This window comes from Brachycentrus maculatus, unplaced genomic scaffold, assembly GCF_059751285.1.
Source record: "Brachycentrus maculatus isolate JH-2025_06_01 unplaced genomic scaffold, ASM5975128v1 h1tg000061l, whole genome shotgun sequence".
Lineage (NCBI taxonomy): Eukaryota > Metazoa > Arthropoda > Insecta > Trichoptera > Brachycentridae > Brachycentrus > Brachycentrus maculatus.
Window position 1 is genome coordinate 1,516,960 of NW_028280815.1, and position 27,200 is coordinate 1,544,159.

At 36.5% G+C, this 27,200-nt stretch overlaps 2 protein-coding genes across 4 annotated transcripts; one reads left to right on the plus strand and one right to left on the minus strand.

The window, feature by feature from the left end:
- Positions 1-1,281: 1,281 nt before the first annotated feature.
- LOC148311540 (uncharacterized) lies at positions 1,282-18,447 on the minus strand. 2 transcript variants are annotated; one of them, XM_088256542.1, is made up of 9 exons: positions 17,951-18,447; positions 15,475-15,611; positions 12,887-13,940; positions 11,733-11,789; positions 5,873-6,476; positions 5,154-5,305; positions 3,436-3,545; positions 2,671-2,790; positions 1,282-2,043 (listed from the first exon to the last, which is right to left on the minus strand). In XM_088256542.1, the coding sequence occupies exons 1-9, from the start codon at positions 18,134-18,136 to the stop codon at positions 1,359-1,361; spliced, it is 3,105 nt and encodes a 1,034-aa protein (XP_088112668.1). In that variant the 5' UTR covers positions 18,137-18,447; the 3' UTR covers positions 1,282-1,358. The 2 variants fall into 2 exon arrangements, with proteins under 2 accessions (XP_088112668.1, XP_088112669.1); XM_088256543.1 differs by lacking the exon at positions 11,733-11,789.
- Positions 18,448-19,117: 670 nt separating this feature from the next.
- On the plus strand, positions 19,118-26,744 carry LOC148311541 (uncharacterized). Of its 2 annotated transcripts, XM_088256354.1 has the most exons (6): positions 19,118-19,413; positions 20,138-20,492; positions 21,946-22,147; positions 22,875-22,961; positions 23,524-23,673; positions 26,434-26,744. In XM_088256354.1, exons 1-6 carry the CDS (start codon positions 19,282-19,284, stop codon positions 26,711-26,713), a joined length of 1,206 nt encoding a protein of 401 aa, XP_088112480.1. In that variant the 5' UTR covers positions 19,118-19,281; the 3' UTR covers positions 26,714-26,744. The 2 variants fall into 2 exon arrangements, with proteins under 2 accessions (XP_088112480.1, XP_088112481.1); XM_088256355.1 differs by lacking the exon at positions 23,524-23,673.
- Positions 26,745-27,200: the final 456 nt, after the last annotated feature.

Below are 27,200 nucleotides of genomic sequence, written 5' to 3' on the forward strand. Positions count from 1 at the left end.
TCTTTTTATAAAAAAAACATATATATATATATATATATATATGAGATATATTTGTGTTTTAATTATTTTAAAAAATACTTCAATTTGATACTATTTCTGTGAGCCTAGGCTTTTATTAAAAAATAGGTATCAAATTGTAGTAGAGTAGGTTCGAACCCAGAAACTCTGACTCAAGAGTAAAAAAATCTTTGCAACTTTTTTTTCGATTAAACAATAGGCATAAATATTTATAATGGATATAATCAATTTTAAAGGGTAAATAAAATAAATAGTGTATTTTGGTAATATGCCGGAGGTCCTCGGCTGTCCAAATTTAAAACACAGTAAGGGAGATTTTTTTGTAGTAGGTTTTTTTTGCATTTATGGACTAAGTAGACTCTACTTAGTCCAAAAATGCAAAAAAAAACCTACTACAAAAAATGTCCCTTACTGTGTTTTAAATTTGGACAGCCGTCCTGGATTCGATTTTCAAGAAAATCAAAGTAATTAAAAATAATTTTTCACTCCATTTGATTATCCTTGATTGGTGCCGGATAACTCTGTGTCAATACAGTGCAATATTTTATAGAATACTAAATGGGGTATCCTTGATTGGTGCAAGATAACTCAATACAATGCAATATTTTATAGAATACTAAATGGTGTATCATTGATTGGTGCAAGATAACTCTGTCAATACAGTGCAATATTTTATAGAATACTAAATGGTGTATCCTTGATAGGTGCAAGATAACTCTGTGTATTGACTATTGTATTGACAATGCAGTATTTTAATAAGATAACTCTGTGTCAATACAGTGCAATATTTTATAGAATACTAAATGGTCTATCCTTGATTGGTGCCGGATAACTCTGTGTCAATACAGTGCAATATTTTATAGAATACTAAATGGTGTATCCTTGATAGGTGCAAGATAACTCTGTGTATTGACAATGCAGTATTTTAATAAGATAACTCTGTGTCAATACAGTGCAATATTTTATAGAATACTAAATGGTCTATCCTTGATTGGTGCCGGATAACTCTGTGTCAATACAGTGCAATATTTTATAGAATACTAAATGGTGTATCCTTGATAGGTGCAAGATAACTCTGTGAATACACTCATAGTCAATAGACTATTGTATTGACAATGCAGTATTTTATAGAATACTAAATGGTGTATCATTGATTGGTGCAAGATAACTCTGTGTCAATACAGTGGAATATTTTATAGAATACTAAATATACTCCATTGGGTGTGTATGAGGGTAGGAAGAAGAAAAATAAATACGATAATATTATTTTTTGGTACATTTATTTTAAAAATGATAAAAATACAATCAGTCTTAGGTAACACAAAATAAGTTAAAATAAATTACATCACTGAGATATTGTTGTTACTGTTGTCGGGGACAGGATATTTGGCAGGGACTATGGGGTCGGCGGTGGCGCTGTTGGCATCTAGATTGGCTGGGGCAGTTAGGTCAGCGGTCGGAGTACCGGGGGCGGCAGAATCACCAAGGTCGGCAGGAGCGGCAGGTTCCGCGGTAGTTATAGTGTCCACAGGAGTTACAGGGTCCGCAGGAGTTACAGGGTCCGCAGAAGCATCATGGTCCGCAGGAGTTATAGGGTCTGGAGAAGCGTTAGGATTCGCAGGAGCGGCAAGGTCCGCAGAGGCAGTGAGGTCATCACGACCAGCAGGGTCCGCAGTAGCAGCAGGATTCGCAGTAGCAGCGGAGTCCACAGGAGAGGCAGGTTCGGCAGGTTCTACAGGAGCAGCAGGTTCCACAGAAGCGACAGGGTTCACAGTAGCGGCAGGTTCCGCAGGAGCGGCAGGTTCCGTACAATCAACAGGGTCGGCAGGAGCGGTAGGGTCCGCAGGAGAGGCAGGGTCCACAGTAGCGGCAGGTTCTGCAGGACTATCAGGGATGGCAGGTTCTGCAGAGGTCTCAGCAGGCGTAGCGAGCTCTTTAGCATCGCTAGAGTTAGCGGTGGTGACGGGGGAGTTGGGACCGGCGCTGGCAGTAGGGGTGGATGAAGAAGACCTAAACCGCTTTACTCTGAAAAGAAAATTAAATTCATAAAATTTTTACCAATAAAGATATTTTGAGTATATTGCTCATTTGGTGCATAAATGGCGTAATTACATTTTTAGAAATATTACAGGAGGTGCCGTTCAGACGTTGTAGCAACAGAAATGGCGCCATTTTACTCAATTCTACAATGATACTCGCGCTATCTCACAGAATTTCATTACAAAATCAATTCTGCCCATGTTTCTCCCGATGTAAATAGTCTTTCCGCACATTTTGACATGATTAACTTGTTTTAAAAAAAAAATGTAATTATGTCATTGTTGCGCCAAACGAACAATATGGGAAAGCTGCTTAATGCCAGGTCGCAAGCCCTGAGATGCCCATCAGGTACTTGTACAAAGAAGACAGCATAATGATTAGAACGTCGTATACTTGAAAAAATAATCTAGCGCAGAAGAAAATACAGGCGCTTATTTCTTATGACACTATCACCGCTTTCCCGGGCACTTCAGCACCTTGCCATTGTTCCTCTGCTTCTTTTCCTCACAACCAAGAGTCTCTCCAGATTGACATTTTTGAGGCGGTAAATGACATGTTCAATATATTAGAGAAAATATTTTTTATCTTTCTAAGAAATAATTTTGGACTTACTTGATGCAATGGCGTGGGACAGGCGTGAAGTGCGTGCGCTGGTGGCGCTTCATGTGGGAATTGTGTCCAAATTTCATGCCGCAAACACCACAGGTGTACATGTAATCTTTGGTATGGTGCCTGAAAATGATTATAAAATATTGATATATACCTCCTGTATATGTTTTACAATTCAAGAATATTTATAATGCAGGTTCCAAATGGAATATGAATAAAGAAAAATATATTGTAATAAAATGGACGGTAATATCATTGTAGAAACAATGCTAAACTTTTTACGATATATGTGCGCCCATAACACTATAAATACTTGGAACTTAAGGTCGGGCACACATAAACTGAATTTGTCTACAAACCATAGACAATCAGATACAAATTGTCATAGAAAATTTAGTTGCATCTGCTTTGATTTTTAATCTAAGCAAATGCAACTGATTGATCAGTCCTGAACAACAGTAATTAACCAGAGACAAAAACGATTTTAAATAGACGAGGGTAGGATATGGGGTAAAACTGGTAAAACTTTTAACAGCTTCGCTGCCAACACACGCCAAACCTAAGGCCGGCGGCAAACTGAGTCAAAGAAACATTAAAGTGCAAGTCCGCACAAGTGCGGAGTCGGCACCCCGCTTGCACTCCTTACCCCGCACATGAAGGGGTTGGCAGCGAAGCTGTTGACAGATTGATAGATTGTGGGCAAATGTAGAAGAACATTGGAATGATATAAGTGAATGTAGAAATGACTAAATATGTAAAGAAAATTACCGAGCATGTAGGGTAAGATTATATTTCTTAAAGAACTTCCTTCCGCAGTCTGGAAAGGTGCAGACGTGAGTCTTTTCCCGGTAATGTATATTATTCATATGCTCTTTCACCTGAAAAAAATAATTATATGCATAACAGCTTCAAAACAAAAATTACAATTTAAATTTCATAATTGATCAAAGAAAATAATTGATTTAGCGTTTAATTTGTAGAACTCCATTTTAATTTATGTATTAATTTTTAAATCAAACACAGATTTTTTGAGTCAACTAAGTTGCATTTCATTAAAAAAAACACATAAAAGTTAATATTGTGACAATTGCTTCGCCTAGTTATGGCATTTTCAAACGAATTAACTAGGCGAAACAATTGTCACAATATTAATTTATATGTGTTTTATTTTTATTAAATATAACTTAGACCCAAAAAATCTGTGTTTGATTTAAAAATTAATACATAAAAGAAAATAAACACCAAAATTTCACATAAGCTAATCTAAAAGATTTAAAGCTAAATGTTACATAAATTATGATTGTCCACATCCATAATGTAGAGGTCAGCGCATTTGGATACAGTGCTAGAGGTCCTGGGTTCAATTCCCAGGGGGGTTAAAATAAATATAAGTTATTTTAACTCGCACGATTATTTAATATCACTCTGGACTGGTATTATATATTTGCGACTATTTATTTGAAAAAATGATAGAATTATTAAAAAATTGTTGTGTTTAATGTGATGTCCCTAGAATAAATAAATTTAGATTATTTTAGTTTGTAAGTTATATTGGAAAATATGTCAACTGTGATAAAGAAATCCGCAAATATTAGCACATTGTAGGAAACGCTTAAAAGCGTCTTTAACATACAGATAGCAGAGAGCGGGAGACGCTTGTAAGCGTTCTATCTGCTTACTTTTGGTAGAGCGCGAGAGACGCCAACAAAACATTGTACAGATCAGAATTGGGTTTGCGGTTACTTGTATACGAAAAGGTTGAAAATTTGTCGGTGCAGGAAATCATCACCAAACAACTCGAAACAGGACAACCCAACACTGCCCGGGCAAATCAATACCGCCAAGTTGGAATACGATTTGCCCGAGCAGCACTCGGACTCATCAATGTAACACAAACTCCTTGCTCGAGTCACGCTCGGGATAAACTGGCAACTGGTTAATTTTAAATTTCAATTTCAATTTTATTCAACAAAAAATTAATATATTCATAACAAACAATATTCAAGGCAAGAAGATTAAGCAAGTAAGTAAGAAGACTTAAAGGTGTAGAAGAATCCCGCTTCGGAAAACTCCTTCGGACACATGGAACAGATCAATATCCAATGCGATAATGTTCAACATAGCGGTAGCTCTTCCTACAGGCATAACCATCGGCAGGTTGGTCCTGTATATAAGAATGTGAAACAATCTATCCCGATGCTGTCTTAGGTAGCTATCGGGAACTACAGACCAATGCTCCGGATAATTTCAGGATTATCGGTCATACCGCGAAACAATGGATAAAAATGTGTAATCAAATACACATTCCTTCTAGTCTCTAAACTATTGTAGCCAAGCATATCCTGGAGGAACTCGGTCAGGTAGAGCCAAGGATAACAGCCGTACTCTCTCATGTAGAGATACCTGAGAAACTTCTTTTGACTTTCTCTACCATAATAACAACGATGAGTTAACAGTTGTTATATTAGAAAAAATGTATTTCATACCTTTGATGGATGGGCTAGAAACATTGGACACAGTGTGCACTTAGTAGGGGGTCGATGTTTGGCCGCTGTGTGCCGGACTAGACTGGACCTCCACGCAAACAGATCCCCGCAAATCTCACAAGTGTGCTTCTTTGGACGGGTGTCGTGCGTTGCTGAAATCAGAACGACAATATATCGCATGTATTTCGTATGTAATGTATGAAAGTGAAATATGGAAATTTATATATTTGGGGTTTAATTTGTAGAACTCTATTTTAATTTATATGTTAAATGTTAAAATCAAACACTGACTTTTTGAGTCTACTAAATTAAACTAATTACTAGGTTAAACGGTTTAAAAGTATAATTGCGTAGTTGAAAGTATACCCTTACAGTTTTGACACAATATTTAATGACAGTGTGTAATAAAAATAAATAAATAAATAATTAAATTGCATGTATGCACAATTTGCAGGTGTAAAGCCAGGTTAAGTCCCCTCGACGACTTATGTTTGTACTCGCTAGTCTCAAAGTGAGTATAAACATTACCCGTGCATGAATGCTACACACAAACAGAACAGTGTGTACAAATATTTACGAAAATAAATTTCATATTACTTCATTAAAAAAAACTGTTTTAGCATTTAGCATGTTTTAACATTGAAATTTGCTATTTTGTCAGAATCTCACGACTGTGCGACGTATCAAACATGTTAAGGAAATACGGTGCATTTACTCACCCAAATGTGACTTGTAGTTGTCATTTTTACTGAACACCTTATCGCATTTCTCGCATTTGAAAGTTTTCTTTACGAAAGGATTGCGAATTTTCTCTACTTTCTCTTTTTTCTTTCTGACTCGCCTTTTTCTAACGCGTTTGGTTGGCTTCGGTGCAGTCTCCTCGTTGTTGTTTTCGACGTTTGCGTCGTCTTGTTTTTCACTGACATCCGAATCGATCATGGGGACAGACTGACTGCTGCCGCTGAAATCGGCTAGTGCTATATCCTCCACGAATATCAAAATGTCACTTGAATCGGTGACTTCCGGCAAGCTGCTGTTTAAAATAATATTGGCATCGGCGCATTGATCTGGCAGATAAATGTTGTTATTTAAAGTGTTGTTGCAAAGCTCATCGGACATGTTTTCATCCGCATTTTTTTCCCCATCGTCCACGTGAATACTCAGTGTTCCGTCAGTTAGGAGCTGTTTGATTTTATCGGAGTCCATGTCGCTGTTCAGACTGATGATGAATGTGTCCGTGTCGTCCGTGGCGAAGAATTGGAGCTGATCTTGATCTACTATATGGATAAGTTCGTCGGCCTGATCTTGATTGCTGAACTGCGGCTAAAAAAAGCGACGGTGTTTGAGTAGATATAATAAAAAAATAAAATAAAAACACCAAATATTACCAAAACGTCACATGAAAATTGGGGCACAAAAATGGGAATTTAAAAACAAAATTTCAACAGAAAACTTCTTTATTGTAAGATTCACAGATTGAAATTAATTACAAATTAAACATACAAGTAATGTAATCCAATATTTTGTATCGCGGACATGCAGACATGAATATGAGAGTTTGTATTATTTAACCGAGTTTTAAAAATAAATATAACACTTTTATTTTCACAAATGGAAAATTCAGACATTTGTCTGTTCCTTCTCGTGCAAAGGCACCACGAGGCCAAGTTGACCAGTCATGCGCCTCAAATACCAGCCTAGAGTAAAATTAAATCAATATTAGAGTGAAAATCTTGTATATACTATATGATTTGAGATTTAAAAAAAATATATATTGTATGACGTCTAAAGAACCACGGGGCTACTTGAACTTTGATGTGTTACTTGAGCCCAGTACAAAAAAGAGATTTAAATCTGTATTTGGTCTACAATAATGAATGTATGGTGACAATAAGTGTCACCTGTCAGGGAAACAATGAATCATGTCGATACGTTCACTATTGTAGACCAAATACAGATCGAAACATTTTTTTTGTACTGGGCTCAAGAAATACATCAAAGTTCAAGTAGCCCCGTTCTACGGTACTGAGAGAGAATCTGTAAATTGCCTAAAAGACAGCCGAAGGTTGTGACTTCATGTAGAGCATATTTTGAATAAATTTTACAAATAAAAATTTGTATTAAAACAATTGATGAAGATTAACTTTTCATGAGAAAGCAAGATGTCCAGGCATTTACAGGGATTATGACCTATCGCCAACTGGTTTAAATGATCACATTATGCGGAATTCACCATGGTGCATAGGGCAATCTTGATCGATCATCGTGGATGCGAGGTGATTTTTTATGTATATAATATGCGCGTGTGTGTGTGTGTGTAGATGTCTATATTTCCTTATTATTATTGCTCTCATAACCAACAGAGATTTCTTTCTTCACATTCTTATCGGATTATTGGTAAATTGGAATGCACGTGTCAATATGTGAGCACAGTCGTTGGTTAGTATACTGACCACTTAAGTCAAAATTATTCTACGCATCACGGCCCTTAGACAACAGACTGCACGAATCCAATGAGCTGGGAGTTATTCTTGCTCGGATTTAAGTACAATGGAACCTCTCATAAGGAGCATAATACGTTCCAGAATCTTACTCGTTAAGTGAAACACTCGTTAAGCGAAACACTCGTTAAGCGAAACACTCGTTAAGCGAAACACTCGTTAAGCGAAACACTCGTTAAGCGAAAAACTCGTTAAGCGAAACACTCGTTAAGCGAAACACTCGTTAAGCGAAACACTCGTTAAGCGAAACACTCGTTAAGCGAAACACTCGTTAAGCGAAACACTCGTTAAGAGAAACACTCGTTAAGCGAAACACTCGTTAAGTGAAACACTCGTTAAGCGAAACACTTGCTAAGTAATTTTTTGTTTTTGTTTTGACTGACGTTGAGGTCCTGCTCAAAGTGAAGGTCGTGAAAAAGGGACTTGCCCTTTTTCTGTAACTCATTTTGCGAAATGTCGCTCCTTAACGATAAAGGAGCAACTTTTTTACATTTTTTTGCACATTATGCTTATGACTCGACATGAGAGGTGTTGAGGTGTTCGTTATGAGAGGTTCTACTGTATTTTGAATGCAACTTTCTACCAGCGAACCTACAGAGGGTTAAATTACGAGAATCAAACAACCTACCCGTAAATATATTTATCAGCACTCGGCATCCCTTTTTGCTGTCAGATCCTCCTATATGAAATTGTAAATTTACTAATTAAACAAAAAAATAATGAGAAAACAAATAAAACAACTATATGACAGCGAGTATTTAAAATAAAATACTGATCAACTACAAGAATACTAGAACAATGCACATAGAATGCAAGCTAAATGTTATATATTAAGCATAAGCTAAACATAAATAAATTGGAATATCAATCTGAACAAAAAATAAATCACTATATGGGAAGATGTTATAATTTTCGCAAATGGCGTTGTGCGTCAATCATACAGGGTGGGGCGTGGTCACTTCCTTATTTAAAAAAATCATAACACAAAAAATATTGTCAGTATGGTTTTAATTATTCTTTCTATATACGGGTGCACATTTTACGTTTTATTTTATTTAGTTTTAAAAACGACACCTCAACGGTTGCTACTGTTCTCGTCAATGCGCTAAGAAAGACGAATTTTGACATTTCTGTCAAGTTTTTCCAGCATATCTGTGCCTATGTCAGCATTAGCAGCAAGAATATTGTTCTTCAGCTAACTAAGAGTCTTTGAACGATTGGTGTCAATCAATGTTTTAATGTAGCTACGCAGAAAATAGTCACAGGGAGCTAAATCTGGGAACCGCGCTGGCCACTGAATATCGCTCCTAGGAGAGATGCGCCGTTCGGGAAGGTGTTGCCGTAAAAAAATTATGAAAGTTCATGTCATGCAAGCCGTTGCGTCATCCAGTTGGAACCACACATCCCCTACTCGAAACTCGAAAAAATGGATATGACAATAACGTTTTCGTTTGTCGACATTTTCAGGTTTCCTGATGGTTCTGGAAGGTCCATTTTGTTACTTCTTAACATTACCAGTATCCCTGAACGTGTCCACTCACATCGTATAATACCTGATGTAAAAATCAATTAAGGATTAGTCACACGACCTGCAGGCGCGATATTAAATTGTTTTCTGAATGCACGCTGAGTTGTGATGTCGGAACGGCCGAAGGAAAAGTAGGCCTCCACGGCAAACGCCCGCTCCTCGTTCGTCCATGGGATGATTGACACTAACTAATCTCAAAAAAAAATTAAGACCCTGTGCTTTCAAACGCAATATAGGAACGTGTTCTAGGAGTAACTGTCGTTTTGTGGCGACAGTTTCAAAAAAGGTTGTGACAATACTAGCACAATGTGTATCAACACTGGCCGCAGGATATCATCTTTTCCACATGACAAAAAAATTGCAAAGGTCCAAAAAAAGATTTTCATCACTCAAAATTACTTTTTTTTTAATTCAGTAAAAAAGTGATTCGAAAACAAAATTGGATGATTAATTTTGCGCCCCCCCTGAATCTGTTTGTATGTATACTGCAGATGACTAGTTCACAAATATCGAATTCGATTGACGTACGACGCCATTTGGAAAAATTATAACATCTTCCAATAGGGTGATTAATTTTGCGCCATCCTGTATATATATATGTAAAGAGTAATAGTAGCCATGCTAAACATAAGACACATGATTAATATTTGAAGAGGAAGACCTATAATATCTGTATATCAGAAGAAAAAGGTCCCAAGGAACATTTTTGTAAATGGTTTTGTTAGATTTAAGTTTTGTACTGACATTTCTAGGTGGAACTGCATTTTATAGGATAAAACAAGAACTATGTGTATAGTTTTTTCCACATTTATTTTATTTGACCAGTGATAGGGTGAAGATGAAACCTGGTCACCGGTCAAATAAAATAATAGTGGAAAAACAGCTATGTTGCTATTTTTTACAAATTATTATACAAATGGATTCAGGTCATTTTCCTAAGAAAAAATCTGGATTCAGCAATATAAGACTCATAGCACAGCGTACGATACATAATGTAGGATGAAGTGGACATTGGCTGTTGCTTCATTGTGGTTATTTTTTACGGTAATTTTGTCATTAAAAATAGTCAAAATGCCATTCATCCTGAACAAAATGGTTTAAAGAGCTTTTTCGAATGAAGGCATGTCTTGGGTCCTATCTGGAACCTTTGTTGGCTTAATCCCTGTCGTGATCGCTTTACTTACGGACTACCCCATTCTATCAAATATAAAAGGAATTACCACTGCAAGTAAACATGTTTTTTTTCGCAATAACTGCACTTTTTGAGTGATAAAAAAATCTAGCATTTCAGTGCAACTTGCCATATTCAATGCTTCATACATCCTACGTCCAATTGGAATCGTTCAATCAAGAGTTTATATACAAAAATAGTAGCTACATATATTAAACGTGGTAGATCTAAATTAAACCCAGTTTAAGTGAAATTATTTTTACACACATTTTTTATTTTCTCATAAAATTACAAAAATGGACACGACCTAATTCCTCTGAAAAATCGCACCCATAATTTTAGACTGAAACAAACAAAAACTCTGGTGTTCTGAATCAAAGATATAGAAGTATTAACAGAAATAACAAATGGTTTAGTACACATATCGCTCACTCCTTTCAAGAACGTCATAAATCAAAAAACTGATTTTTCAGGAGAACGTTTTTAAAGTTTAACAATATAATGCAATGTATTAAATTATTGAACTTTTTACTGTGCAACAGATCTTTACAGGTAAAACCTGAAGGTTTTTTCTCCATTTGAAAAATATTTAGTATTTAAAAAATCTGCCGCCCCGTAGTGTAATGGTCAGCATGCTCGGCTACCGTTCTGGAGGTCCCGGGTTCGATTCTCAAGGGGGGTAAAATAAATATTAGTGATTTTTTCACTGTCATATTTATTCAATATTACCCTGGACTGGTACCTGAAGCGGAGGGCTGATCACCTTTCCTTCATGTGTAAACGATCAAGATAACATTGCGTTTATATGACGCAGTGCCCTATGCACCATTGAGGTGCGGATAAGGGTTTTATTATTATTATTATTATTATTTAAAAAATAATTAAACAATACCCTTTCTTCAAATTGCAAAAACAACATTTTCTGCCCTACAGGGCAGAAAATGTTGAAACTTAATACTTACCCACTACAGTGGGTAAGTATTAAGTTAAAAATATGCCTCTTTTGCTGGAATATAGTACATTTTCAGGGCAATCCGAAAACATGCACAACTGAAAATTGACAATTTTTTATTTATGACGTTCTTGAAAGGAGTGAGCGATATCATTAAAGTTACATAACATGAAATAGATTTATTTTGAGATTTTTTGTTGCTGAAATTTATAATCTACAAAACTATGGGTGCAATGTGTACAGATATTAATTTTAAAGGAGTTCTATGATACTACACATACATAAATTTTTATTTTAATATATTTTATTCACAGATGACCCTCTTCGCCGACACTTGAATGATATTTTGTAAAAACAAACAATATGTCGATGTACAACAATAAACATTTGCTCAACTAGTAAATTGGCGCATGCATTTTTTACACACCATAGGCGACGTCAGGATATCTGGCGTGTATTGAATGCTGCTCGAAGGTACGGCCACCTGCCGACAGAAAAATCTATTCACTGCAATTGTAACTGGCGTTACCATCAATAAAGATCGACAATACGTTTTGGTAATTGACCGATTCAATGTAAGCTAGATTGCGGAGTGATAATTCCATGTATGAGTACTTTTATACGAGGGGCATACTTTCCACATTTGCACTTAGCAAGAGCAACAATCGGGATGCCCATCGCAAATGGCTGCTGCGCCGACATTGAGCTTACCAGCGAGATGCCGTTTATGAAGCGGGGTGGAGGAAAGACCAACAAACACGACAGTGTTGCCAGATTTTGCGTAGCGCTGCGTGCGGCGACGCCTGGCCTTGGAGATCTTACCTTACATATGCCCCTCGTATGTGCATAATCTTTTCATGAATAAAAAAAAGCTAAATATAGAAGACAGACTTTCCTCCATCTGTCTCCAGTTTTTTCAGATACAATGTCAGAAGAAACGATAGTCTTGAGAAGTTGATGGTCATGGGAGGAGTTGAAGGTAGTAAAAGAGGAAGATTCCCTCGAGATGGAATGACCAAATCAAGGCTGCCAGGAGTTCATCAGTGGTTGGTGCGATGCGGATGTCTGTGTATCAAGAGTGGTGGAGGACAACTATACAAAACGTTGTGAGGACAAGTAGAGAGGATGGTCACGACCCTCAGTAATGAGGATGACAGAGAAGAAGTGGAAGAATCTTTTAATCTTACCTTTTAAACGACTACAAAATTGCTATACAATCCTATTATAAATTGAATTAAACCACGATTCAAAATCTACAATGATAATGTTACCGTATACATTTTAGATTATTACATTACGACTAGAGTTTGTGTTCTTCATATTTTCACACATGATAAAGTAGAAATTAAAATTGGGTTGGAAAAAATCATGAATAAGGCGCATTTCAGCTTAATAAAGTCTTTGTTTCCTACTCTTCATGGAACATTTCTGTCAGATTTTTCGAGGTTTGCTAATACTACGGGCCAATAATGCGTGTTAGTTAGTCGAAAGCGAGAAAGATTTTTAGAAACCAGAAAGAATAATTAACAGCCAAATCCAGGACAATATTTAACTGTGGGAATATTTATTCAATAAAATCACCTGACTGCTTTCTTGTTCATTCTCCATGTGGATTATTTCCTTTGCGGAATCATGGTCAGAAAAAATGCTCCTCACATTGAGAATGTTGTTAGTTGCCGGATCGGCGTGCGTAGAATACCCGCTGTATTCTAATTTGAGATCTACATTTTCATTAGTTTTCTGCTTTTTAGTGTTTGTTCTGCTTCTCGTGTTGACTTTGGTATGTTTTTTAACGCCGTTGGTTTTTTTGGGAACGGGTAACGACGGGTTTTCCGTCAAACCCGAGTCTGAAGCGGTAGACGGCACCGGAGACCGGCTAAACCCCAGGTTGTCTTTGTCGTTCGCGGTGACTTCGTTGAGATCCGACAGTGTAGAATTGAGCTCTTGGTCGTTGAAGAGTTCAATGTTGCCCATTTGCGACTCGGACAAGTTATCCAGCAACTCGAAGTTGACCATACTGTTGATGGCTCGCGAATAATCATTTAAAATATCACAGTTTTTACTCTTAAGGTCGGGGGAATGTTGCGATCGGGAAGGGTTCTTATCGTTATCGGAATACTCGGGCGGTTTGGCTACCAGGAGTTCGGAGGCGTCGATGTCTTCCAAGGGAACGGCGGACTCGCTGCGGAAGAAGAACTTGTCTTCCGTAGGAGTGTCCATGGCGTTGGCGAGAAACGGGCTATGCAAAATGTCTTCTCTTTTATCGAGGCTTCCATCGAAAGAGGCGAGATCGTTGCCTTCTTGAAAGTCATTTTTGGCTGCGAATAGAGAACTGGAGATGCTATTGTCGTTGCTTTCCTCTTCCCCCCCGAGATATGTCTGTATGTTGAAGTTCCGCTCCACTTCCGAGGATTGGAAGACATCGGTTTCGTGGCGTTCTTGCTTTACGCTGATGTTGGGAACGTACTCCTTCGAAGCGCTACTGGGGGAGTTGAGGCCATCGACATTTTTTAGCAATCGGATAGATTCCTTAGAGTCATTCGAATGGTTTGGAGCGCTGCTGAATTTTTCCACTACATGCCCGCCGCGTTTAGTTTGAGAAGCGCCAGGCTGTACAAGTGATTCCTCCAAATGACTGAAAACAAGATAAAATGCCGATAAATAATATTTTTCATAAAATAAATGTTCAATATGGCCGCCTGTGGATCATCTTACACTGTAATCGATGTATTGAATGGACAATATGGCCTGGATTGCCTAAAAAGATGAGGCGTTTTTTTGAGACGGGATTCATCTATTGCCAGAAAGATGGGAAAAACTACTTGCCAACACCAATGATTTTGATGGATTTATTTTTTATTTTACCTTTTAAATGAGATAATATGAATAAATGAGAATGTGTAAATGTTGTAATTGTAAATTAGTTTATAAATCAATGCATGTACTATGAAATATAAAGAGAAATAAAAAACAAATATTTAAAAATAAATACTAAAGATATTATTACTATTTTGTACGTATTAAATATCCCAAGGCCAGTGGTTCTTAACCTCGGTTTGATGGAACCGCAAGGGTTCGGCTCAGGTCATCACACCCGACTTATTGTACGATATAATGAAAAATGATATGACGTACCATATATTCATTTATCCAATAGATCTAGTATATTATTTGAAAGGAATATATCAATCTAGTAATAAAAATAACACAAGAGCTCAAACGCTAAAACAAAGCACATATTCTGCAGCGTACATTTTTTTTTACTGGAATGGAACTTCAAATAAGTCACAACAAAAGTACTAGATCCATTGTGGAATGTGATTTACGAAATCGGGAAATAACATAGAAAATAGAGAAGTGATAATTTCCTGGCAACACTGCCGCTCAATAGTCGAATTGTAACTGTCGTATATAAATATGAACCTATGTTTTGAATATGTAAAATTCATATTAGATTTTTCCAATTGAGGGTTCGGTGAACGCACATATGAAACTGGTGGCGTTCGGTACCTCCAACACGGTTAACCGGATCCACGCGGCTCGCATAACCGTATGTGTTTTAATAAAACATGCCCCATACGCGGCTGACATAACCGTATGTGTTTTTACTTTGCTCCAAGTTTCGAACCTCAGTTCAACTTGGAGGGATTTTTTCATGGTGTGGAACTTTGGATAAAATAATTCGTCAATCCTTGGCCTTATGACATCTGTTGAAATATCTGAGTAATAATTTGTAATATCACAAGGATAAATAAAAGAACAGTCCCTGATTTTTCTTGCGGTCGGTAATTAGTCCGCGCCATAATCATGCCCTATATCTGTCTCACTCTCGACGCTACGCATCGCCAGTGGGTAAGAGTGACACACGATGCGTGTTTTGATTTATTTATGTTACGATCTTATTTGTTTATATTACGACATATTTCAAGAATAATGTGACACAAGTGTATTATGGAGTACCAAAAAGGCACAATGAATCCCATTGAACGTTTTTGTTTAGGAAAATAAATCATTAACTAAATACATGATAAAAGTAATCATTTTAAAAACGGCGAAATACCGCGCGTACGGGCGTCTCTCAGGAACAAAGTTGACGCGGTTAAAAGGTTAAGAACCACTCCCCTAGATCATTTTCCACTTAGACAAATTTGACATTATACAATAAGTACCTTTGGCTGTTGGTAGAATGAGCACTCAGCTCCAAGTTCTTGACCAAGTCACAAAGAGGAACAGATGATGACATTTTGGTATCCAAAGCTTCATTCGGAAGATTATTGACGGCTGCAGTTTGGGTCGCTCTCTCTTTCTGAAATATCAAAAATCAACACATTGAACAGATATTTATAAGAGAGAAATTAATGTAGTTGGAAAAAGAAGCAGAGGACGACCGAGGAAAACTTGGCACAATCAGGTATGTCAAATACTTAAAAGCGGCCGGGTCAGGAGTCGTAATAATCGTCGGGTATGTATGAGGAGATGCATGAATGTAGAAGAGGCAAAGAATGTTTGCAAAGACAGAGTGGTGTGGCGTTCGATTCTCTCTGCCTACCCCTGTGGGGAAGCGGCGAGATGGTTAGTTAGTTAGTTAGTTAGAACAGGTATTTGGCGTTTAATTTGTAGAACTCCATTTTAATTTATGTATTAATTTTTAAATCAAACAGATTATTTGAGTCTACTAAGTTGTATTTTATAAAAAAATTAATATTGTGACAATTGTTTTGCCTAGTTATGGCATTTACAAACGAATGTTTTTTGCGAATGCATTTTCAAACGAACATTCGTTTGAAAATGCCATAACTAGGCGAAACAATTGTCACAATATTAATTTTTACGTGTTTTTTTTTTATAAAATACAACTTAGTAGACTCAAAAAATCTAAGTTTGATTTAAAAATGAACACATACATTGAATAAGAATGGAACTAAAACTTTGCAACATTTTGAGTGTGTCCAGATACTTGTTCACAAATCTGGATTATCTCCAATTAAAAGTCATTTTTCGACATCTCAACATAGATAGATAGATAGATAGGCTGGTTGAAGTGATCACTTTACACACGTGGAACATTCACCAATTCTACCCATGATTGACAACCACACTAATCAAATTCTTGAAACATCTAGATATATTGAAGATATATTAACTCAAAACACAGTATGCGAGAGTTCTCTAGAGACATCTATGGTGGGATGAGGGTAGCTTGTATTAAGCAGACTCTTTAATTTCATGTTCACATTTTAGAGAAATGCTTGAAAACATCATGTAATTTTTTTATTTTATTTAAGCTTATAATTTGACCATTTAATTTCTTTTGCAACATTTTGAGTGTGTCCAAATACTTGTTCACAAATCTGGATTACCTCTAATTTAGAGTAATTATTTACATTATTTTTGACATTTCAACATAGCTTGAGGTAGTATTTTACGAAAATGGCGCTATTTAAATCATCCAAGATTATTATTATTATAGATGTTATATTATAGATATTATAAATTGCTCACTCCTTTCAAGAACGTCATAAATCAAAAATCGTCAATTTTCAGTTGTGCGTGTTTTCAGAATGCCCAGAAAATGTACTATATCACAGCAAAAGAGGCATATTTTTAACTTAATATTTACCCGCTACAGGGCAGAAAATGTTGTTTTTGCATTTTGAAGAAAATGTATTGTTTAATTATTTTTATAAATACATGAAATATTTTTCAAATGTAGAAAAAACCTTCAGGTTTTACCTAAAAAGATCTGTTGCACAGTAAAAACTTCAATAAGTGGCTTGATATTTATTTTTAAAACATTGTGTTATATTTTTAAACTTTAAAATCGTTCTCCTGAAAAATCAAGTATTTTGATTTATGACGTTCTTGAAAGGAGTGAGCGAAATGTCAAAAATAATGTAAAAAAATAACTCCTAATTGGAGATAACCCAGATTTGTGAATAAGTGTCGGGTTGTGGTCCCGTGGTTAGCGTTGCGGACTCGTAAATCAGAGTTTTTCGGTTCGAACCCACTCTACCACAATTTTATACCTATTTCTAATGTAAGCCTACACAGAAATAGTATGAAATTGAAATATTTGTGTAAATAATAAAAAACACAAATATTTCTCTTTAATATATATATATATATATATATATATATATATATATATATATATATATATATATATATATATATATATATATATATATATATATATATATATATATATATATAATAATAATCAACTCTATCAACATTATAAATGTTTTACTTAGTAAATACCACTATTTCTTAAAATCTACTGTGACACGCGTTTCGATGCATTCTGCATCATTTTCAAACACTGTATTGCGGAATGCATCGAAACACATGTCACAGTAGATTTTAAGAAATAGTGGTATTTACTAGGTAAAACATTAATTAAAAAATGGATAGATTTTACCACAAAGTGAATGCCGAATCAATTAATGAAATTATAAATGTTTTTTTATAAAAACCGATCACATTTGAAAAATCTATTTAATAATACAATGTTCTCATTGTGACAAAATATTTATAAGTATTTGGACACACTCAAAATGTTGTTATTTTGAATACCGCCAGACGCTCTAAGTATTGCAGCACAGAGGAATGCATGGCACAGAGCAAATAAGAATATTCCATCACCTTCGGGATGACTTCAACTTTCGCATGTCTGGATTCGACGAGTTTCCTCTCCAGAGACGCGATTTTGCTTTTCATCTTTCGGTTTTCACTCTCTAACAGTTTTATTTTTCCTTTTTGCTCTTCGATAACATTTTGAGCAACTATCAACATTTCCATAGCATCGTCTAAAGAATACATTTTCATCATTTCTTCGGATCATCTATTAACGAACCAGTCGAGAAAAAAATTGGTCGGATTTTTTAGTAAATGTCTCCAAAGCGAACGATGGTATCGATATTATAAAAATTACAATATGCTTCCGACAAGTCACAATGAAGATTAATTATTGGTATTCTTATTAAAACGAGTGTTTATTACTAATTTTTATTTTAAATAATCGATTATATAGAAAATTCCAACTCGATTTCCCTTTTTTAGGACTATTTTATATAATTTCTGGCGTTTAACAGAATTTTCAGTCAGTTTTTGACACATGAATAGGTTTTTTTTGACGTATAAAAGCTATAATTTTATTAAAACCATGGATTGCGACACGAATGTTTTCTAGAGTTGCTATACTCAAAAATATATATTAAATTTTAAATTTAGGTACTAATTTATCTTCTTCTTTTTAATGGCTTTTCACCCATCTTTTTCGCCAGTGTCGAGTTTATTTTTATTTACACTTTTTACATTTGACTTTCGAGTGTTAGTTTTCCTGTAAGTGGGATTAGTTTTATTAGTAATGTTAGTTTGTTTAGTGAGTTATCATATACCTTTAAAAATTTATACAAACGAATTTTAAGACATTTACAAATTATTTTATAAACAAGTTTTTTTAGGGGAGGTTAATAAGGTTAAGATGTTAGTGGGAAATGGGACGTGTCATTCAACATGTAATCTAGATCTTCTTCTTCAAGACGACATTCACACAAGGCAGTCTCCTGGACATGTATTCCCAACAAGTGAGCACTACAACAGCAGTGGCTTCGTCGTATTCTGCAAATAGATGTGGTCTCCAACTTATTTAGAGTTATCCGGGTGAACCAGGGCTTTTCAGTCACTAAAGGAGATATACAATATAGAAAATACATTTCGAAAAAATCTTCCAAGGAACCCCGTTAAATTGAATGTCCTAAAATCCAAAGAGACTAAAATTTCATTGCATCTATGGTCGATTTTTTTTTTGACGTTTAGGGCCGATCTTTGTTTATATGTCTGTCAAATCAAAACAATCCAACCAAGAGCCAAGTTTTTATTTAGTAAATGTGAATTTAAGTTTCCCATTATTATGAAATTAATATAAATATTTCTTTCAATTATAACCAATTAGTATAAAAATATGAACCACAATGTTGTTGAGCCAGATTTGTAGGATTTGTCTAAGACAGGGAGTACTAAAACCGTTATTTACTACGAAATGCACAATCAAAAAAACTAAAGTTTCGTGTGTAGAAATGCTACGTCTATGTTCTGATAAAAGTGTAAGTTTAACATATTATATTTATCCTGTTAAAAAAATAAGTACGGAGATATCCGATAATATTGAAGCACTAATTTACAGATAACGATTTACACTCTTAATGGAAAGGAGGTTTTTTTTATGAGGTCAAGGGATCTTGCATCCCTTATGTCACTGCGACCATATTAGGTCTATTGTGACTTCCCTCTGTGTCACAGCTCACTCTCAAGACCTACATAAGTCGTGTAGCTCACGACCTGTCCTGGTGGTAGGAGCTTCACCTTCTCAGAGTCTAGTAGTGGTCTTCCAAGGTGTGGTTTCGGCTGCGAGCGAGCGCTTCAGTTATAGAGATTTGGACACACTCAAAATGTTGTGGCTAAAAAAAACTGGTCAAATTATAAGCTACATTAAAAAAAATATGTTTTCAGGTGTTTCCCAGTATGTAAAAATAATCCAGCTTTCGAATCTTGAATACAAACAAAAGAGTCTCTGCTAAATAAAAGCTTTTCTCAATCTAACAAAAATGGCACGAGATTGATCAATATATCTAGAAGTTCCAAAAATTTAAGTGGTGTGGTTGTCAATCATGGGTAGAGTGGTGAATGCTGCGTGTGTGTAAAGTGATCACTTGACCAGCCTATGAGAGGTCGTAAACCCTGTAAATGCCCAGACTTCCATATTCTTCTTCATCTCTATTGAGATGTCAAAAAATGGAATTGATTATTAATTTGATGCTATTTTTTCAGATAGATAAAAATGACGGCTTCCCGAGTCAGATTTGCTGCAAATGTATTTCGAAACTCACGTCTGCCTACAAGTTCAAGAGGCTGTGCGATTCTACTTATTCGAAGATAAACAACTTCCTTTTGAGTTGCGTTAAAGAAGAAAATTCACAAAATGATACTTTTATCAAGGGAGAAATTAAATACGAGGGTATCGTTGACAGCCGTTTGTCGGAGGATAACGAGGAACGTTCTCCACTACACGGCGATGATTATGCCAACAATGATATTGATTTTAATGATGAAAAACCAGAAAATGAAAAGTTAAAGAAAACCAAAAGAGTCCACAAGTCATATTTTTGTGAACTTTGTCAAAAAAGTAAGTAGTCTTCTGATATTAACTCTTACCACTCTGTAGGCCAGACATTCTGGCCCGTATGATTCTAGTAGGCAGCTCCGTGGGCCACAATGTCTGGCCCGGCGCAGGTATAACTTTAATCACTGATTTCTCTATCACCCAAGTATATCCTACCAAAAAATATTTCAGATAAATACAGTTAATCTTAATTAACATGGTCATACGAATTGCCAGACAGAGTGTCCCAAAATTAGGGAAACAAAATATTTATTTTAATGGTAGAAAAACGTCACATTTTTTTTATCAGAGTAGCTGATGGAAAAAACGCTACTGACTTGTTCTTTTGTTTTTAATTGGGGTCTGGCGAACTCATACTTGAAGTTGTTCCAATTTCAAATGATGTGCGAGCAAGTACCGGCCAAACCACCAATCAATGCCAGGTCATGCTTTAATATACTAAATATTTAATTGATTGCTTTACTCATTTCTAATTTTACAAAATTATTTAAACGAAGACCAGTTTTATTTACATGTTAAATTTCTATGCCCGTTGGTTTATCAAAATTATGGTATTCAGAGATGATGATCGGCAGAAAAATCAAAACGTACAAAACTTGTTTGCGACCCATCATGATGTATGAGATCGAAAGTAGAGCGAACACCGTTGGCACAAAAACGCGCGTTTAGAGTGTCAGAAATGAAGACTCTAAGAAGCATATCTGGCAAGAGTCTACGAGACAGAATAAGGAACGTAAAAATAAGGGAAATATGCGAGATCGAAGATGTTGTTAGGTGGGGAAGGCAACGAAGGACACAGTGGCAATGGAATCATCTAGACTCCACCACATTGCACTGTACGGCTAACCCTAAGGTTCATCTCCTGACGACTCCCGGGCAGACCACCAAAGAGATGGATCAACAGCTGGAAATCGACATTGCAAGAGGCTAATTAATCCCTCTTAAAAACAGGCCCCAAGGCCTACACCAAACAGAAGAAGAAGATGGTTTTCGGATGTACATATAGCTGTTGAGTTCACCAATATGGTTGTATGACTTTGTAGCTATTGGTTTTGGGAACAGCTATTTTGGGGGCGGCGTGTTGCCGTGTTTTGTGATCACGTGCTGGTGATCGTGTTTGTTAATGCAAAGGAGCGGTGCACAGAATGAAAACGAAATGATGTACTTACAGTTAGTTCCTTTATTGAAATATATGCGATTCTATACTAAACACTGGAATCAAATAATTTACAATATATGGAGTTAAAGAAGTGAAGTGAAAATCGAAATAAAATGTCTGTTCGCGTCAACGATCCAAGTAGTTCTCGCGGCTTTTTAGCTCTCTCGCTTCAGAGTCAGGTCCGCTCGTAAATATTCGGTTTAGTTCGTATCTGAAACGCTTCCGTCCTGCTCACGTCAGCGCGGCAACTCGACGGTGTGGCTACATAGCCCACATACATTTTGTTGTCATTTGCAGGTTTTAAGAACGAGAGAGTGCACAAGGAGCGGGTGCACGGGGAGCGGAGCCCCTCGCAGTGCGAGCGCTGCGCCGCCGTGTTCCTGAAGCCCTACAGCCTGGCCCTGCACATGCGCCGGCACGACAACCTGCTGCCCTGCGCCTGCCCGCACCCCGGCTGCGGCCGGGCCTTCCCCATACCCAGCATGCTCAAGCAGCACGCGTGAGTCCGCACCGCAGATCATACCACCCACTTGTACCGGAGAGAACTATCTTAGGTTTCAGGTGGTTAGGTTAGGTTCCCGTCCCTACATGCGCCGGCACGACAACCTCGCTTTCCTCCTTCCGGGCCTTCCCTAAGGGTGAGCCCAGCATGCTCAAGCAGCACGCGTGAGCTTATTTATTCATGTCTCCACCTTAATGTACACATTTTGGGAATAACGTCAATTAGTAGCACAGGTTTAACCACTTTCTTGAGTGTATAAGCCGCTGCCACAAAAAACGCGCTTAGAGTTTCAGAAATGAAGACTCTGAGAAGCATAACAGGCTAGATTCTTCGAGATAGAATCAGAAATGCCAGGATCAGGGAAATATGCGAGATCGAAGATGTCGTTAGGTGGGGAAGGCAACGAAGGAGACAATGGTATGACAATGTTAGGAGAATGGAACCATCCAGACTCCTCCACATCGCACTGTACGGCCGACCCCATGATAGACGACTCCCGGGCAGACCACCAAAGAGATGGGTCGATAGCTGGGAATCGACGTCGCAGGAGGCTAATCCCTCTTAAAAACAGGCCGCAAGGCCTATAATAAGAAGAAGATAAGCTGTAGGGTGATTTAGCTTCTTTTAGAATATATATCTTCAAATATAATAGTTCTTTACAACATTTGGACACACTCAAAATGTTGTGTAAACCAAAAATGTATTTATTTTGTATTCATTTCAGCTCGAGTCATACAGATGAGAGGCCATTTGTTTGTCAGTACTGTTCTCACGGTGCCAGGACTAAACAGCAACTCATGATTCATATAAGGTAACATTAGTCTTATCTTATTTTTTATTTATTTATTATGAGGTCAAGGGATCTTGCATCCCTTGACCTCATAATCATCTTGTCACTGCGACCATATTGAATCTATTGTGACCTTCCTCTGTATCATAGCTCACTCTCAAGACCTACGTGAGTCATGTAGCTCAGAGTGGTAGGAGCTTCACCTTCTCGGAGTCCAGTAGTGGTCCTCCAAGGATGTGACTGTGAGAGGATGGAACACCACACTTTTCTGTCCTGACATACACTCCTCGCCTTCACATCCATACATCTAGTCATACATTCCCTCCGATTACGCAGACTTTTGACCCCACCAGATTTTAGATTCTGATTGATCTGATCGTGCCTCTTTTTCAAGTCTTTTTTGGCCGTCCTCGTTCCATATATTACCTCGTACCATATATGTATTATATATGTGATTTTCACCTTTAAAATTGGTAAGAGAAGATTCCTTTCATTTATTGTTATTAATGTTTCTCAATGATGTTTCAATTCGGCCGATGACATAAATTACAAACTATGAAACTTAAAAAATAACATGTTATAGATATCATCATACAAAGGAGAAAAATTACAAGTGCTCATTTTGTGAAAAGGCATTTGTTTCCTACCAAGCTCGGTACAATCACGAGAAGAGGCACAAAAATATAAGGGACCACCGTTGCCAGCTCTGTGAGAAGTCATTTGTCGCTGCAAGGTATGCCTTATCACTTGTATTTTACTATTTAACAAATTTTTAAAGTAAACAAGATTCTTAAATCACTGGTGTTGGGCAGTTTTTTCATCAACCCTAATTAGGGTCGAACATTAATCACAAGTAACCACAAACCCAATTCTGATCTTTACAGTGTTTTTTAGCGTCTATCATGCTCTACCAAAAGTAAGCAAATAGAAAGCTTATAAGCGTCTCTCGCTCTCTGCTAACAGTATTTAAAAGGTGCTTTTAAGTGTTTCCCGCTAATAGTGTGTTAATATCAAATATAAAATTTTATTCCTGCCAATTCTCAGATACATGCTTAGCTGATGCGTAAAGGCAACAAGTCACAAGTCAAAAATTGGCATTCACTCACTCAGAGTATTACATACATTTGTACACAACTAATACCTTAAGGCAATCTTCTTCTTCTTCAAACCCTTGTCCGCACCTCAATGGTGCATAGGGCACTGCATCATATAAATGCAGTGCCCTTGATCATTAACACATGAAGGAAAGGTGATTAACCCTCCGCTTCAGGTACAACTTCAGGGTCCGCCTCTATAGTGTAATGGTCAGCTCAGCAACCGCTCTAGAGGTCTCGGGTTTGATTCTTAAGGGGGAGAGGTCTACATAAATATAAGTGATTTTTTCACTGTAATATTTATTCAATATTACCCTGGACTGGAAAGGCAATAGGTTTCAAGTAAAAAATTGTCATTCACTCACTCAGAGTATAACATATCGCTCACTCCTTTCAAGAACGTCATAAATCAAAATTTGTCAATTTTCAGTTGTGCATGTTTTCAGAATGCCCAGAAAATGTACTATATCCCAGCAAAAGAGGCATATTTTTAACTTAATATTTACCCGCTCCAGGGCAGAAAGTGTTGTTTTTGCATTTTGAAGAAAAGGTATTGTTTAATTATTTTTTTTAAATAAACTAAATATTTTTCAAATGGAGAAAAAACCATCAGGTTTTACTTAAAAAGATCTGTTGCACAGTAAAAAGTTCAGTGAGTGGCTTGATATTTATTTTTAACACATTGCATTATATTTTCAAACTTTAAAAATGTTCTCCTGAATAATCAAGTTTTTTGATTTATGACGTTCTTGAAAGTAGTGAGCGATATGTACTTTGCTAATGCAAAGGCAATAGGTTTCAAGTCAAAAATTATCATTCACTCATTCAGAGTATAACATATGTATTTTTAATTAATGTTTTACTTAATTTATGTATTAATTTTAAATCAAACAATTTTTTGAGTCTACTAAGTTAGTAGACTCAAAAAATCTGTGTTTGATTTAAAATTAATACATAAATTAAAATGGAGTTCTACAAATTAAACGCCAAATCAATAAAAAAAATATTAAAAAATGTTTTACTTAGTAAATACATAACCACTATTTCTTAAAATCTACTGTGACACGTGTTTCGATGCATTCTGCATCATTTTCAAACACCGTATATGAAGCTAATTCTAAATTTTAGAATAATAATAGTGGTATTTACTAAATAAAATATTAATTAAAAATGGATAGATTTTACTACAAAGTGACTGCCGAATCTAATGAAATTATAACATATATACTTTGGTAATGCGTAAAGGCAACAAACCGCAAAAAAGGAGAATCAGACGAGGATTTGAAGAAAGAGATGTATAAGAAACCAAGGAAGAATGATATGGTGGACGGTTAAGGTTCTAACGATAAATAATTATTTTTTAACCTGTTAACCGGGCGGTCCGCTGTCCAATTACGCAATTTGTAACGGGCGCGAATACTGATTCACTCCATGTGTTTAAATTCATGTTGAGACATGTATGGATGACTGATACCATTGTTGTTCGATAAATATATAATAATCCCTTACCACACCCCAATGGTGCATAGGGCACTGCTTCATATAAACGCAGTGTTATCTCAATCGATTACACATGAAGTAAAGGTGATCAGCCCTCCACTTCAGGTACCAGTCCAGTGTAATATTGAATAAATATTAAAGTGAAAAAATCACTTATATTTATTAAACCCCCCTGGGAATCGAACCTGGGACCTCCAGAACGGTAGGCGAGCATGCTGACCATTACACTGCGGAGGCGGACAAAATAAATATACATCCATATATATATAATATAATAAACATATATTTCAAGGACGTATTCATATGTCCTTCCTGGACCCGATATTGTTTGCGTTGGACGTATTTATGCGTCCCGCCCGGTTAACAGGCCAAGCATTTCTTGAAAGAAGAACGTTTCAGAGAAGGTGCATTTTTCATATGAAGACGTGAAATTTTTCTAACATCGGAGTCGATGGATGAACGACGGTGAAATATTTACTTTTTAAGCTTGGTAATAAATAATTTAATTGCATTCAATAAACTTAAAGATATATGATATAATGTTTTTCCTTTTTATTTTACTTAGTAAATACCACAACATATTTATTAAAATATATTTTAGCATGTGATTTGATCAATTTAGCATTATTATCCATATTTAATAAAGATGCTGAATACGTTGAAACTCGTGTCATAATAGATTTTTAGATGTAGTGGTATTTACCACATTAAATTTTAATTAAATAAATTATTTATTTAAGTAAATTGGATGTTTTTAATTTATTTGTTATAACCCTCAAAGTATTAATGTGTGATTAACGTAACATGAAACACGTGTCACAATAGATTTTTAGAAAAGTTTAAAGAGATAATTCTTTCCATAGTCTTGCCGCAATAATTTGCTATTACCATTGTTATAGTAACCTGGTCTACCACATGCTGACTCACACTGGCGAGAAGAAGTTTGAGTGCCGGCTGTGCGGGACAAAGTTCAGCAGGAAGGCGCACCGCAACAAGCACGAGACCAACGTGCACGGAGTGGCTCCGTCGCAGGACTCCCCCACCCTGCCACGGCTGCACAGGCGCAACAAGGCTGACGGCCAGACCGCCGCCCATGTCCAGACACTAGCCCAACAAATACCCCACCAGGAACAGAATGCCGCTCACAATTTTGTAGAATCTCAAATAGCGATTGATTAATTTTTGTAATTAAATTTTGTTAACCTCAAAAATAACTGTTTTATTATTATTATAATATCCACCTCCGTAGCGGAGTGGTCAGTACGTTTGGCTACCGTGCTGGAGGTCCCAGGTTCAATTCCCAGGGGGGTCAAAATAAATATGGCTGATTTTCACTCTCATATTTATTGAATATCACTCTGGACTGGTGCAAGAAGCGCAGGGCTGATCAGCTTGCCTTCATGCAATTAATGATCAAGATAACACTGCGTCGCTACGATGCAGTGCCCTATGCACCATTGGGTGCAGATAAGGGTTAGAAGAAGAAGAAGATAATAACTAGCTGTACCCGGCCACGCTTCGGAGTGGCTCAGTCTGGGAAATGGAAAAGAAAGAATGGAGAAATCACACACTTCTAATTATTCTCAAGTGGACAATTATTCTCTTCATTTTACAATGCCTGTGAGTATACACGGCTTTTTTTTAAACAATAAAGGTCCCAGGACTC

Coding starts and splice junctions, on each gene's coding strand:
- LOC148311540 (XM_088256542.1), bottom strand. CDS start 18,136: ATGATGAAAATGTATTCTTTAGACGATGCTATGGAAATGTTGATAGTT. Junction 3,546..5,153: donor TTCTAGCCCATCCATCAAAG/GTATGAAATACA, acceptor TATTTTTTTCAG/GTGAAAGAGCATATGAATAA. Junction 2,044..2,670: donor GTCCCACGCCATTGCATCAA/GTAAGTCCAAAA, acceptor TTTTCTTTTCAG/AGTAAAGCGGTTTAGGTCTT.
- LOC148311541 (XM_088256354.1), top strand. CDS start 19,282: ATGTTGTTGAGCCAGATTTGTAGGATTTGTCTAAGACAGGGAGTACTA. Junction 20,493..21,945: donor TTGTGAACTTTGTCAAAAAA/GTAAGTAGTCTT, acceptor TGTCATTTGCAG/GTTTTAAGAACGAGAGAGTG. Junction 22,148..22,874: donor AGCATGCTCAAGCAGCACGC/GTGAGTCCGCAC, acceptor TATTCATTTCAG/CTCGAGTCATACAGATGAGA.